The following is a 15,129-nucleotide window of genomic DNA, read 5'->3' as shown; positions in this document are numbered from 1 at the left end:
TTAAATAACCAATACCTTTGCCTTTCATTCCGCTAGGTTAATGCAATGCGTTGAAGACAAACAATATAACACGACTCACAGTTATATATTATTCTCTGCATATGACTAATATTAGAACCGTGCTGATTAGCTGCAAAGAGTCGAGACGTCCCAAGAAATAGTATATCCGTCTGTCCGTCTTATACTGCCTCCAGGTGGCCAAGGCGGGAACACGAGGAGCAGCACAATGGCCATTCAATTGGTTCTGCATGACAAAAACTGTTTAATTATTTTTAATTCTATTTCATTACTGTATGTTTTCCATAACTGTATGTTTTTACAGTACAATATTATTTTTTTTCTCATCAAAATAAGCGTCACAGAAATTGTAGTTTTTTTGGGGTAAGGCTGAAACAGATTGACATTTGCACTCATTTAAGTAAATGGATAAGATGATTTGAGTGTTGTGAGTTGGTCGCAGAACAAATAAAAATTTGTATCTCAAGGCACCACTATATTTTTATTTGGCCAAATGTCCGCTGCATGCGTCGCATCTGCCACACTAATTGGCAGGTGTAATTCGGCAGCTTGGTGGTATTGCCTCCACCAGTGAAAATACAATCTATATTTTTACCGTCTTTATGGGTTGTCGCTTTTTTCCACTTTTTTATTGTGGGCTGCCACTTCTGTTTGTGCACACATAGCTGCGCTCCTCAACGCAACCACCTCGCTCCAACCGATTGTCACGGGAGCGCAAAGTCGTACTTGCGTTGACTCTGCGTGAGTAGTGGCTCATTTGCACGAGACTGAAGCACCAGCTAAAAACAGGGACAATTTCGGCAAACCTTTTCATTCAATTCATTCAAAAGTTAAAATATTGTATCTGTAACATTATTTATTTTGATGATGAAACAATTGATTCTCCTGTTATTAGATCGTTCATGCTTGATTTAATAACTAATTATTTAACACAATTTCATAAATGCAGAGTATGTAAATTTTCCTTTTTGATTATTTTTAGATTAATCAATGAGATAAATAAAAAGAGAGATTTTAAATAACATTACTAAACTCTCAATGTATATAAATAGTCAGTCGGTGGGATTAAAGAACAGAGCAGGCTCTATGTGGCCCGTGGACCATAGGATTTCCCACCCTTTGTGTAAAGTGTGCTATTATTCTTAGTCCTTGAGATATTTTCACAAAAGCATGTTAGACATTTTTTTTAAGATGCCTGGGAACTGTGTCATATTGTGGGGGGAAAAAAGTATCCTTTAACGGTAAGACGTCTTCATCAACGCTGAATTAGCCCACTTGCCTTAGATTCAGCTTCTCCTGTTGACTTATCTTTGAGCCACATCCCTGTTTTATCTAGCACACTCTACCATCATTACTTTACAGCACGTGCATGAGCGATAGTGTAACCTATATCTGTTATCAGCGTTGCTTTAAACCTTGACCCTTACCTTTTCAGTTTGTTGACACGCTTTATTTAACCAGGGCTGTAGGAACAGCAAACAGTGAAAAGAACAAACCAGTCTACAGAGTTAACAGTAAACAGAAGATCAATTTTTTTTGCATTTTGTGTCATGAACACTGAAATATGTAGACTGTGTAAAAAAACAAAAACAAAAATAAATAAAAATCAGTCACACTGGAAAACTTATTTGGTAATTATTATCCATTCTTCATAGTGACCCAACAGTTTGTCTTGTACAACTTTATAGTTAAACAGTAACCAGTCCACAGGGTTGAAGGTGATTGTATTGATTTGTAGTCTTTCAACGTTGCAAATGAGTGTCTTGTGATGTTTGTACGACGACACAAGCTTCTTGTTGAACAAACTCCACTTGTCACTCATCTGCCCTCCATTCACATAAAAGTAGCATACAGGGAGTCCTGATTTTGAGTCTACGAACAGCGCACGGTGAAAGAAAATGTGGTCACATTACACAAGAAGGTACGCTCAGTTACCATCATACGAAGTATTTTAAATTTCTTTTATATTTTTGACCGATAAGTGTTTTTCATACAAATATTTACAGTAATTCTGACTTTCGTATTTAGTTAGCATAGGTTGGTTATAGACTACGGGATGTTCGGACTTCCATACAAATTCTAGTTTAAGTCGCGCCGTAGGTAGGGAACTCTGTCATAAGCACCTACAGGATTTCACAATGTTGACATGGAACCCCCCCAAATATTTCACCAATAAGTGCAACTTGTCTGCAAATCCAGCCCAGCCTTGTCAAGTCCTGTGAAACGTTGCGTTTCGGCCACTTCTTTGTCTTGATTTGTAGAGGGGGAAAAACAGTTCAATTAGTTTTACCTATTTAAAATAAAAGCAAAGTCTTGTGAATCTGTATCAGAGGAGCCAGTAAACCATCAATCTAGTTTGTATAGTGCTTCTCCTCATGAGTGTCTCAGGAGAAGTGGAGCACACCAACTGACTTTGGGCAAAAGGTGGGGTACATCCTGGACTGGTCACCAGTCAAGTTGAGGGCACATAGACAAACAACGGATGGATTTACCAGTCATTTGCAGGGCACATAAAGACAAACAGACTTGTTGCAAGTCAATGACAGGGCACGTATAAACAAACGATCGACTGGTCACCAGTCAATCACAAGGCACATTTATCCTGGAGTTGCTGAAGGTTCTTGGTTCGTAATTTTTCTGGGTCAAACTTCACTGAAAGATACATTAACAGAAATAGCATCATCTAATGCGTGTAGGACATTGTGAAAACGGTAAAGGATTACTCATGTATTTGCAACACCCAATCGTCAAGAAATATTTGTCCTGATCCTGCATAATAATTTAACTCCCTGTCCTCCGTTTCTCCAGGAAAAATCCAAGGGTAGTTTCTCCTCATGTAGTCCTGATTGTGGTTTGGCATGATGTCTAGAGGCATCCACTTCTGTTTGTACCCTGATGCCGGATTGGCTTCTCTGGCTGGTACATTGTTGCACAGGTAAATTCCAAGTGGAGCCAACTGAGTTGGGTTGCAGTCGGTCAGGGTCGGCGTGTTTAGCGTCCCCTCGACACACCCGGAGTCAGACGATTCAGAGCTATCCAAGCGCTTCAGCAGATCTAAAACTGAGGCCTCCTCTTCAGATTCAAAGAGTTCGGATAGAAGGGGTTTTCTCACAGTACAGCTCTCTACCTGGAAAGCGAGGGATGGCAACTTAAGTTGTCCATTGGCGTCTCGCACCGTGTGCAACTGCAGCTGTCCAACTGAATTCATGTCCATGCAGGGTGTGCTTTGCGGGAGAGGTGATGGTTTTTCCTCATCTTCTACAAGTACCCTCTGGAGCTTGTTGTGTTCCATCGGAACAGTTGGCACCACGGAACTGTAGACAACAGAAAACTGGCTGTTGGATGCCTGGCTATTTGGCCTCCCCACCGATGAGCCAGTACCGCCCAGCCAGGGTTGGCAAGGGATGTTCTGCGGGGAATAGTTTCCAGAAGGTCCAACACGAGCCCCGTTTGGCTTAGGCCTTACAGGTGTGTAATTGTACACAGAGATTTTCTCGTTTTGAGCAGAGATCATCGCGCTGGAAATAACCAGATTCCTCTCTGGCAGATGCTGGAAATTTGGCACTTCTCTGGCAGTATGTATTTCCTGTTTTAAAAAGGCAGGGGACACATTCAGAGAAGTCAGTTTCCCTTGTTGCTGAATAAAGTATCTATTAATTTATCAATCTAGCTTTCTAGCTATCTGGCTATGTAGCTATCCATCAGTAAACATATGCCTGCCTTCTTGCGGTTTGCTATTCACAAATTCACCTGACTTACGAGACTCCCAACTTGCACATTTTGTGGCTTGGTCATGTTTAAAAAAAAATTAGCAAAATTTAATTTAGCAGCAAACTTCAGATACGCAGCTGCTCAAGTAAAGTGGAAAAAAAGAGACACGGTCACTGATGTATTTTTATTCTTTTTATTCTATTTATTTTACATTATTTTTTAAATTATTTTATTATTTTATTCATTAAATGGTTCAAATGGACAAATACAGAATGAAAACACTCACAAAGAGCTACAGTAGTCTAAAACTTGCATCCACAGGCTCACAGAGACGAATTGGCCATTTCCTGACTCACTAGGCGACAGCCCTAAAAGGCAAATTTTCTTTTTTTTTTTTTTTAATCCAATAGTGTTATTGTTCTGTTTGGGGCCTTGAACAGATTAATGGCATTTCAATAGGGAGAACTGATTTGATATATGAGTAAATCGAGTTAAAAGCTTGGTCACTGAACAGCTTAAACTCATACGTTAAGGTACCACTGTCAAGTGTCGTTTAGTGTCTATGTCTGAAGCGGCTGTAGAGGTCGATTGGTATTGAATTGGAGTTGCACAGTGCAACAAAGTACAGGTGAAAAACCGGCGGCCCTTTTAGAATTTGAGCCCGTTTCTCTTTCACAGCTTTTAAATGAGTTTTTGGTCAGCTTTGAGCTGTTGCTGTCTTTGTCTGTACTGTATTTCATTAAAAACATACAATATTAACATAATTAAATAGAATGTAAGGAATTAAACAGTTTGTGCATCATGATTTCATGCTTCAGTGCCCATTGACATTGTGCTCCTTCAAGTGTGACTGCCTTGGCCACCAGGAGGCAGTATAATACAGCCATACATAACACATGAAGAAGAGTTTCACAACTCAGTGACTCGGTAAGCCGCAGCGATATTAGTTGTTTTATGAAGACGATAAATAATATATGCCTGTGAGTATTGTCAAAAGCTCTGTCTACCACCGAAACATTGATGCTAGTTTTGTTAGTCCGTCTATGTGTTAGCATTAAGCTAGCAGTCTTTCGTAAGTTATGTAGCTTGGTTGAATATACATGTAATTCTCCTTTTATGTTTAAAATTCAACTGGAAATGGCAATAAACAGCTTGAAGCAATCAAATGTTCTCTTTTTTTGAAGAATTGTCCACTATCTGCTGCATGTTGGGAAGTTCACGGCCACCATTTAGCGCTCATAACTCAAATATTTGCTCACACCACAAGGCAAAAATATACGCTGAGGTACGGTTCGTATCTTGAAAAACTCATAAGTCAGGTCATTTCTAAATTGAGGTACCACTGTACAGTGGAGTTGTGTGGTTAACTGAATGCTGTTCTAGTTGTCACTAGTACATGAGAAAAGGAAATGTTTCCATTGTGTTCTCTTTATACACAAATATGTCACCACAAGAAAGGCCTTGTGAGTCACCAAACAACTGTTGCAATGACTAAAATCATATATTTATACAGTCTTTCATTGTCGTCAACTCTGGCCAAGTCCTGTGCTATGGGGCCCAATTTTCCAGTTTTGACACATTTCCTGGTGTTTATTTTAGACCAGTGATTCCTTACCACTGTGCCATGGCACAAATCATGAAGTGTGCCATGGGAATTAACATTTTCACTTAATCTGAAATTGTTTACTTCCTACAAATAATCTATGTTCAACTATCCAAAACAGCAACATACAGTGACAGAGAGAAGAATTAAATGTTTGTCCTCTAGTTGGGAAAAGCTACATTATTAACACTTGTCCACTTTTTGTGACAATTTTGTTTCACGGTGTACCGTGAGACTTTTCTAATGGAAAATATATACTATTTGGCGCAATAAAGGTTGGGCAAACACTGGTTTAGACAGCAAAGGAAGAACATGAGTGCTCATGCTCACCAATGACCGTGGTGGCCTCCTGTCCGTCCCGCCCTTCACGTAGACGCACACAATTCCAACCGACACCATGACAATGACAACGAGTAGGGCGGCGCCCATGAGAGGCCATGGCAAAATCTTGGAGGGGTCACCTGAGGGATGGCAAAAAGTACTTAAATACATTCTGTGCTTAAGTACTGTAGATGGACAGTGATGTGTTTAAAAAAAAAAAAAAAAAAAAAAGAAAATGTTAAAAAGCCTCGTGAAAGTAAAATGTATTGAGGTAGAAAGAAAAGAGGAATATTTACTGTCAATTACATACAGAGGTGGTGAAAGTTCTCCCGCTGCACACAAAAAAAACTGGTAAAAGTAGAAAGACTGATTTGATACCTTAAGTATTGACCTTTACCTGCAGTTTTTTAAATAAAGTAAAAGTGAAATTTAAAAAAAAAAACTTTTTTTACTGTCAGTTATGTACAGAGGTGGCGAAGGTACTTTATATTAAAGTAGAAGTACAGATACTTGTGTTAAAAAAAAAAAAAAGACTCTTATAAGTAGAACTACTCTATACAATAGTACTGTAATACTGATAACAATAGCTGTTGATAACTTCCATCCATCCATTTTCCACACCGCTTATCCTCACCCGGGTCACGGGCGTGCTGGCGCCGATCACAGCTGACTCTGTACACCCTGAACTGGTTCCCAGCCTTTGAACCCCGGTCTTCAAAACTGTGAGGCGGATTTGCTAACCAGTCGTCCACCGTGCCACATTTTGATAACTTAGCACAATGGGGGGAAAAAAAAAAATCTTTGCACACAAAATATTTAACTTGCATAGTGCTCATACTGAGATGGGGGGAAAAAAGAGCAAAAAAACCCCCACACTATTAAAACACTTTCCCATAGCTTTGCTAACGTAAAATGCAAAATTTGCCATTTACAACTACGTAAAACACTTTAGCTGTGTGTGTATTTTCAGATTAGATGTAGGAGTTTTGAACGCTAGAAGCTGGTGATTTTTAGACTGAAACAAGACAACACATTCGCCACAAATCATTCTTTTAGCCACTAACAATAATAATAAAAAAATAAGGCCATGGATGGGTAATAATCTTGCTTCTCTGATTGTTGCGTCAATGTCATGACTGCTTCCTTGTTCGCATTCCTCGATGTCGCTGCTGTTGTGTCGTTTTGTCATCCGCGGAGATTGAAAAAACTAGCACAGCACAGTAACAAAGGTTTTACATCCTCCTTGGCTCAGGAGATTGCAACATGGATAAGGATGCAAGCTAGAGACAAAAGGTGAGGTCAAATGCCACAAGCTTTATTTTGACCCAACCAAAAAATTATTCAGAGAAACAAAAAAAAAATAAAGGACTGGAGACCCCGACTAAAAGGAAAATAATAATAACTAATTGCTGTACCAAGCAGGTAAGAGAAGAAAGGAGCTCCTAATGATGAGGTAAACCATCAAGGCCAAATGTAACAACGTATTTGTACTTTGTTACTCTTCTTGCATGTAGCAGTATGCTGTCTGGAAGTGCTTGCTGGTGCAAAATCAGAGCTTTATCTCTGCAGAGAACTGCACAACAGCCTCCTTGAGGGAATTGGAATGTAGATTTTTTCTGTATTATTATTGGTGTGTGTACAGTGTGAAGCTGTTTTTGTCAGCTATTGTTATTCTTGGAGTTAGCGGTGACGTTCGTTCGGGCAGGAGATTATTTTGCACGCTAGCTTTAGTCTCAACAATGGGACAAGGGAGGAGAGATAAGGGTCACAGGCACTTTTGCTTTCTCATGTTAGCAGTCTTAAAGTTTACATTGTGTTTTATTTTACCTTTTTAAAGCAGTTGCTGTGTGACTCAATGACATTTTCGTGACACGCTTTTGTCGAAATACCACAAAGTATGGCGCTCCTCTTTGATCCAGCACACTGAAGATTTAACAGGAGCTAGAATCCTGTCATATTTGTTGCTTTAATTGAAAAGTTGTTTTTCCTAAATTTAAAATCAATTCAAATGTCTTCATTTAGTTATTTTCTATTAATTTATCTTGTGAAATTATTGGTTGATTGCGTTATTGTAATATAAAATAAATCAAATAAATATATAAGTAACAATTTTATATCCACATTAAAGCGGAATTTATGCATTTTTCAAGTACAGCTTTTGTCAACATGATGACTGGGAGCAGAGCTAGGGTGTTGCGACAAGGCGAGCGGCTACTTGAACTCAAACAACCCAGACTCCCCATAAAAAAACAGTAAAAACAATGTTTGAATTTTCCCTGGTGAAGGCAGCACTTCATCACCAAAACATCTAATTACACATTGCATTACTGCAGTAGATCCGTTTAGGTGGCCCATGCAGCAGACAAATCCCCAAACACAAATACCCCATTTCCCACGCCGACAACTTTGCCGAACATTTGAGTATGTTCCACTAATCCGAAGTGTAACACTACACCTCTGCTTACATTTTGGCATTGACATGATGTGCTTTGCTTTGTGAAGTGTTTCATCCCTAATCCTAATATGCTTTGTTTTGTTTTATGCGGAAGACAAACATCCAAACTAAAGCCAGAGAGGTTTGAATGGAGACTTGTAGCCAGAACCCTCTGTGGTCTGAAACGGTCTGAAAACCATAAGTTGTCAACCAAGACATTTTTTATTTTTTTTTAAAACCTCATATCCTGTGTAGAAAAACCTCTCAAATTAACCGCTCAGTGCTCACCTGGTAGCGTTACGCAGAAGGTGGCCTTCTCACTCTCCGGGCGACCCCACTCGCAGAAAGGCTTGTAGACTACATAACCGCAGTACTTGCTTTGGTTGGATTTCAAGTTGATGACAAGATGAGCAGATAGGCTAAGATGGTGCTAGAGAAATAAGGAAAAAACAAAGAAATTGCTCAGCCATGTTTCCATTTTTCAATCCAAAGGCATGTAATTGACACCCTGCGTAATGTTTATAATAACTCTATATTAATAGTTTCAACTGTAAATATACCACAAACTATGATCCATCCATCCATCCATTTTCAACACCGCTTATCCTGGTTAGGGTCGTGGGCCGCTGGAGCCTATCCCAGCTGACTTCGGGCAAAAGGCAGACTACACCCTGAACTGGTCGCCAGTCAGTCGCAGGGCACTGATCCAAACACACTTAAATATAATTTCAAACCGATCTTTTGTCAAAATAAATACATTAATTAATTAATAGACATAAGGAAAAGACTCTGTAACATCCTCTAACAACCTTCAACATAATTCCTTTACACCAATTACTACTTTCCCATTAGCCAGGGCTGTGATGCTATCCTGTGGCGTCTTAGGGTATCACAGAACGAGCACAAAAATATGCAGATATTCTGACAATAGCAGTTTTCTAATCACTGAGGATAGGTTCCACATGGGGGAAAAAATGCAAATGCAGTGGTACCTTGATTCAATCTTCCATCGATTTATTAATTTATTTATTTTGGGGGGTTGCTTTGTGTTGCAAGCCAAAGTTGTCGTTACGAGCGAGCTTCAAAAGAGGTGGGAATAAAAAAAATAAATGAAAATGGAGCAATTAAGATACTGTAATGCCCTCGCATGAGGGCAAGGAGAGCGACAGTTGCCGAGCTGTTTAACAAATACAAAATGAGAACACTCGCAAGAAGCTGCTGTCAGCCATAACTCACGCCCAGACTAACCCGACCAACTAAGCCAACACCAGCCCCTGATGTCACTCTGTAGGCCACGCCCCTTAAAGGCACAACTTCAACATACTTTACCAGTAGGCACAGTAAATACAATAAAACATATATAAATGTAGTTATGTGTACAATCTTTTATTAATTTTTATTTTTAATACAATACAGATTTGTTTTTTTGTCTATTGAAAAGGTAACAAAAAAATAAAACGAGTGATTTATTTTTTATTTTTTTTGCATGACTGGAATGGATTGGTATTTCAGTTCATTTCAGTGTGCTAAATTGATTTGCTACTGTACAGGAGTAGACTGAGTTATGACCTTGATCAATGAACAAATAAAGTCAAGTCAAGGAACCACTGTTGGTGAACTAGTGACTAGCGAACTGCAAATAGGTAGTTAGAGTTTACTGTATTTACCTGCACAGCCACCTCGGGGGAGGTGAGGTGAAAGGTGTATTGAATGGAAGTATTGACATTCTCTTTTTTGCTTCTCCTGATGATGTCCGCCAGGGAGACGCCATCCGGTCCCAGCGGAAGCACGGCCCTGACTTCCAAGGACGTTGGCGTCACGCCTGTAGACAACTTGGCTTGACCCAGAGTCGCTGCAAGGGACACAGAATATCAGTCATTCAACACTGGTCACGTACAACTCTCATTTGCGAATGTCAATACTTACTGTGCGCAATAGGTTTAAACCTGGTGGTGGATCCATGAAACTGGCTGTTGGCGTACACCCGTGCCATGTAGTAAACGTTGGGGAGCGAAGGTGTTTCCGCGGTCAGGTTGCAGTTAAGTGCGATGATGTTCTGACATTCACTCTTGTTCTGGTAAATTTCCCCCTCATCATAACTGAAACCATTTGAGTGTACAAAATCAGATTAGAAATTGTCTGGTTGGTAGGCCGAGTCGCAGGCCGAGCGATTCAGCCGAACACGACTAAACTGTCACGCTGTGTGCTGGGTTCTGCAACTACATTTCGTGAGTGGCCAACTGTCGGGAACTAGTTTTTCTACAATTCAAAATTTGAATCGCGGGTGAACAGTGTCCCAATCATGTAACAGCCAATCAGAACTGTCATGTCGTATCACATGAGCTTTCACAACAAAAATTATGTTTGTGTACGAAGCAACTGCCAAGCCATACCAATGCAGAATGAGTTTTATCATAATTTATATTCTTTTTTTTTTTTTCTTGCATTTTCACACTTATTGAATAAGTGTGAATAAACTGCCAACAAATGCAATTATAATGGGCGGCAATTATCCGGGGATTTTCACTATTCGCGATCCGGCCCAGTCTCTATAAATTATAATGCAGCTGCAGCGGCTAGTGCAACTCGTTTCTTCCTTGCCAATCGCACCATGTTTTTTTTGTGGTTCAGTAAAAAATAATAATACAGCACAGTACTGTATTTGTGGCGCCTTAAAATGTGGTTTACCTATAAGAATTCTAAGGGCTGCATTTGTTTGGTTGTAGCAATTTGGTATGTGTGGGAAGGTCATTCACCAGGTGTGGGGGTGTGAGTCACCATCTGCAATTTGTATGCGATTGCTCAGTTTAGTCGCGTTTGGCCGCGTTACTCAGTGACTGTCAGCCAAACTTTGAGCATTTCCCCTCCCTTGCAATCAAAATAAGCCAAGGCACAACTGATATTTTAAAAAGCCCATCCGAAGTAATAATTTTGTAGTGTAGGATCTGTTAAAAAAAATTTCTGCTCCCCAATCTGCTCAGAAAATGGTTGGGGCAGACTAACTTAAAGCGGGGTAGACGCATACTGACAATGTGAGAAAATTTTAACATTTTTCCTCCACTGTCATCAAAGTCAGCAAAGGCCCCGATTTTTAAAATGTATTTATTTTAAACATTTGTTCAAATATTAAACATTGGTATGTGTGTTCTTTTAAAAGATTTAAGATGGTCAAAGTTAAATGCTGACATGCGTCTATTCAACTGTGTTGCCTTTTAAAGGCACATAGTCCTGTTGCACGTGATTTGGAAGATAGCATCAGTGAGGTTTTTGACAAGTTGACATTTTCCTCCTACTTTACATAATTATCCAACAATCTCTTTATAAAGTGATACTTGTGTAACTATCTCTCACTCTGTGAACAAATACAGTGCCTTAGAAAATGCACTACGCAAACGTGAATATGAGTGCAGCATGAACAAAACGTTAAAAAGTACAAAGTATATTATACAACCTCTCTTGGCCTCTTCAGATGAGGCCAATAACAAGCAGTAGAAAAAGCCATTATTAATGTTATTATAGCATCATAATTCACTGTTCACACTGTTATGGTTAGACTTGTCATTCGTTTCCTAAAGAGATATTGATATTGCACTTTCCAAAAAAGAAAATATTCAATGTTATTCAATGTTCTTTATCTTATTGTACATATTATTTTCTATCCTTGAAAAGCTTTCATTTATTGGAGAATTTAGTGCTAATGGGTTGTTGTTTGTTTTTGTCAACATGCCATTAAATCTGTTCCTATTTAGATATACCACTATTTTTTTTTTTTTTTAGCTCCCACACCCAACCTTGCCCATGATTATGTATCTTTTGTCTGAGACAGCCAAAAGACATTACTATGAGCACCATTGCTCTGTTGTTCTTAAGGTATCTTGAAAATTACCACATTGCACATGACCTAACAGGGTGTTTACACTTTTATTCACCACTCCTCATGGATCTACACATACTGTACATCCATGTGTGTCATGCAATATTTATACCCCTGGTTCCAAACCTCTTGTACTGTATGCTGTAGAAGACCTTTTGGTCCGGGAATGAAGACTCCGCTGCGTCCCAGTGGAGCACATTGTAAAAGTTCTTGGAATGAAAGTAGACTTTGCCATTGCTGGTGGAAAGAGAAGCTGCAGGAGAAAAAAGGAGGCAAAGTCTATTTGTGTCATTTGTCTGGATGATAGTTCCTAGTCTTTGTCTGCTTGCTTCAAACAGCCAGCCAGGCAAAAGGCGGACTCCACCCTGAACTGGTCGCCAGTCAGTCGCAGGGCACATATAGACATGGACAACCATTCGCACTCACATTCACACAGTCAATGAGTTGGAACTGTACCCACGCCGCCCGCACCAAAGTCAGGCAAGTGTACCACTACACTATCAGTGACCTTTGATTCAAACAAACATGATTAATCAGTAACGTGACACATTTTTCTTGAGTAAGCCATACCTTTACGATTTACGTTGCGAAAATTAACTTATGATTGCTTTGGCAATATTATATATTATAATAATAATATTTCCCCCCTGTGAATCCAAATGAAATTCCATTTGGATTCGGACAGTTTATTCCGGTTGAGGTGATTATATGGAGCATTTTCTTTCGGTTTGGGCTTCCAAACACATTATAATCGAAACACAATGCTCCCTTTTACAAAATCAGAGACGAAAGATATCCGTCCATAACCTTATTGAAGAGAATTATATGCATTGTCGGCTCCAATAATGATGTGCGGCAAATACTTTTGTTTATTACAGCTTCTGGTAATCAAAAAATATCAGACCATTCTGAAAAAATCAAGCAGGTCAAGTGTATTTTTTTCAGTTGTTATAATTAGCAAATGAAGGAGTTGAATCAGAACTTCTACTTTTACCTTTTTGTTTTTACACAAATATCTGTATTTTTCTCAAGTACAGAACACAAGTACTTTTGCCATCTCTGCTGAAACTCAAAACTGTTTTTCTTTTGCCGCTCTCGTCTCAACTAAACTGCTGTGAGCCATATACTTTATGTGCAGTATTTTATAGTGCAAGCGTTTATTGAATAAGTCGCACATTCACAACTGTAAATTGTTAAATTGAGCCCTGGGCGCATTGCCGTTATTGCCCTCGCAGTCGGTGAGCAAGACAAAAGATAGGACCAGTCCATTTGGACAATTTGCATTTTTATTAGCCGTGTAATGAGTTAATCAATATCATATCAGGTGAAAAAGTTGATCATAAACGGTGCTTTTCCCATTCATGGCTTGTCAAAATTATTCATCTTTGCTATTAATTCCACGCATTTTGCTTTTTATAAGATTAAAAAAACAAACCACAAAATCAGAAGTTGCTTGTTCATTTTTGGATAAAAAATTAACAGAATGAATGATACACAATACAAACACACACTCACCATAGCAGAAGAGAAGCAGAATAATGACTTTGACAGACCACATCTTTTTTTTTTTAGGGGTATTTGTCAAAGTTCTGCCAATAAATGTCCTCCAAAGTGTTTCATGACACTGGAATAACAGTTAAAAGTCGCCTTGGGTTTCACGCCGCTGCTGCCGCCGACCATCCCCAGTGCGCTCAGCTGAAAGGAGTGGTCTTGCTCAGGTGTGCACGTGTACCTTTAGCACCTTGCTTCCTGTTATTCTGCTCACTGGATGTTCCGCCCAATTTTCTTTGTTGTTTTTTTTAAATACGCCTTACCTCCTTGTGAGTCATTCTCTCTCTGCTTGTCTTAAGTCCCTGCAGGTCATCCAGCTAGAGCATGAGACCCCCCCCAGTCAACCTCCCTGCCCCCTTCAACATCCCCCAGAAAGAGAAAGTGAAAGGTAATATGTAAGATAAGGTATGCCCTGGGCATGTTTTTCTGGTTCTCACGTTTACACACTCATAGATACTATGTGCATGTTGATATTATACGGTTTACTGTAGTCACGCTTGTGTGGGTAACGTGAAAAACATGTTGGGGAAAGATACTTCCAAACTGAAGTTAGTGATATTTGAAAGTTGGGGTTAGGTGTAGGGTTAGGGGTTCGATATAGAGTTAGGGTTATGTATATTCGGACTGTGTTTGGGCTTTGTGTCTACCTTTGCCCTAATCATCTTAATAGGCACTAGTGAGGGTAATTCAAATCCTTACCCATTACAATTAGGATTGGGGTAGGAAGTGTTAGGGTCACCTTAGTGGAGATTACTGTAGTGGTAGTTACCCTTATGTGGTAATTATCCCTTTACAATTAGGGTTAGGGGGGTAGGTTTAGCTGAATTACAGTTATGATTTTGGGCCTCTCATAGGCTTACTTTCCAGTAAATTATAGGTTAGGGTTAACCCTGGGGGGTTACAGTAACCTTAGACAATGGTGTTCTTAGTTTTTTTTTTTTTTCAGTTGGAAAAAAAATAATAATCCCCCAAAGACAAGCCCTGGCATTGACCCCGTGCTCGCCATGCCCAATGGTGGAGAGATGAGCGCACTAACCTAATACGTAGTGTTGGTCAGCAGTGATGTAAGTGTGGCTGTAGCGACGCCGTTTTTATGGGGTTGGATACATTACAATTAGCGTTTATGTTTGGGTGTGGGATAAATTTTGGATTTTGAATGGGCCTATTTTTCATCAAACGTTTGTACTTTTTCCATGAAATCAATCAATTGTAGATATGAAATGCTTTGCCATTCTTCCAGAAGATGAATTTGAACCAAATAAGCAATCGCAATTTAAAAGAAACACTAAATGTAACAAAAAACAACAAAGTAATATAACTAACATTTATTTGGAATGTGATACAACATGCTGAATGACATCACGGTCAATCAGCAGTTCTTCTGCAATGACTAACCTCTATTTTGCCCAATAAGAGTGGAGCTGTACAAGTTGGCCTCAAATAAGAGCTTATTAGATTCACTCAAAGCAGTCCTAATCATAATAGGACTCAAGTTTAAAAAGGAGTGCTTTCCGCTTCGGAATATATTAATTAAGCGGGAAAAGCAATTTCCTTAATTTATAATCAGATTTGCTAAAAGTTCAGCTACAGCATGGTAATTATAATATATTAATATGC

The 15,129-nt window shown here is 39.2% G+C and overlaps 1 protein-coding gene and 1 long non-coding RNA gene across 5 annotated transcripts in view; one reads left to right on the top strand and one right to left on the bottom strand.

Annotated features, from left to right (window-relative positions):
• Window positions 1-1,634: 1,634 nt before the first annotated feature.
• On the bottom strand, window positions 1,635-13,666 carry ifnlr1 (interferon lambda receptor 1). Of its 2 annotated transcripts, XM_061777961.1 has the most exons (7): window positions 13,477-13,666; window positions 12,088-12,214; window positions 10,014-10,186; window positions 9,755-9,939; window positions 8,376-8,517; window positions 5,663-5,793; window positions 1,635-3,604 (listed from the first exon to the last, which is right to left on the bottom strand). In XM_061777961.1, exons 1-7 carry the CDS (start codon window positions 13,517-13,519, stop codon window positions 2,738-2,740), a joined length of 1,668 nt encoding a protein of 555 aa, XP_061633945.1. In that variant the 5' UTR covers window positions 13,520-13,666; the 3' UTR covers window positions 1,635-2,737. The 2 variants fall into 2 exon arrangements, with proteins under 2 accessions (XP_061633945.1, XP_061633944.1); XM_061777960.1 differs by lacking the exon at window positions 13,477-13,666 and having other exon boundaries at window positions 12,088-12,419.
• The window catches only part of LOC133480197 (uncharacterized), a 34,461-nt gene continuing 32,872 nt past the window's right edge, over window positions 13,541-15,129 (top strand). For 2 of the 3 annotated variants that reach the window (XR_009789216.1, XR_009789215.1), the window contains exons 1-2: window positions 13,541-13,679; window positions 13,812-13,900. This is a non-coding gene — a long non-coding RNA (uncharacterized LOC133480197). Of the gene's footprint in view, window positions 13,680-13,811; window positions 13,901-14,458; window positions 14,577-15,129 lie in introns of all 3 variants that reach the window. The other variant, XR_009789217.1, reaches the window with a different exon arrangement.

The sequence above is a fragment of the Phyllopteryx taeniolatus genome, chromosome 6, assembly GCF_024500385.1.
Source record: "Phyllopteryx taeniolatus isolate TA_2022b chromosome 6, UOR_Ptae_1.2, whole genome shotgun sequence".
In the NCBI taxonomy this organism is placed as follows: Eukaryota; Metazoa; Chordata; class Actinopteri; order Syngnathiformes; family Syngnathidae; genus Phyllopteryx; species Phyllopteryx taeniolatus.
Note: the sequence above shows the minus strand (reverse complement) of the source record. Positions and strands in the feature narration are given on the sequence as shown.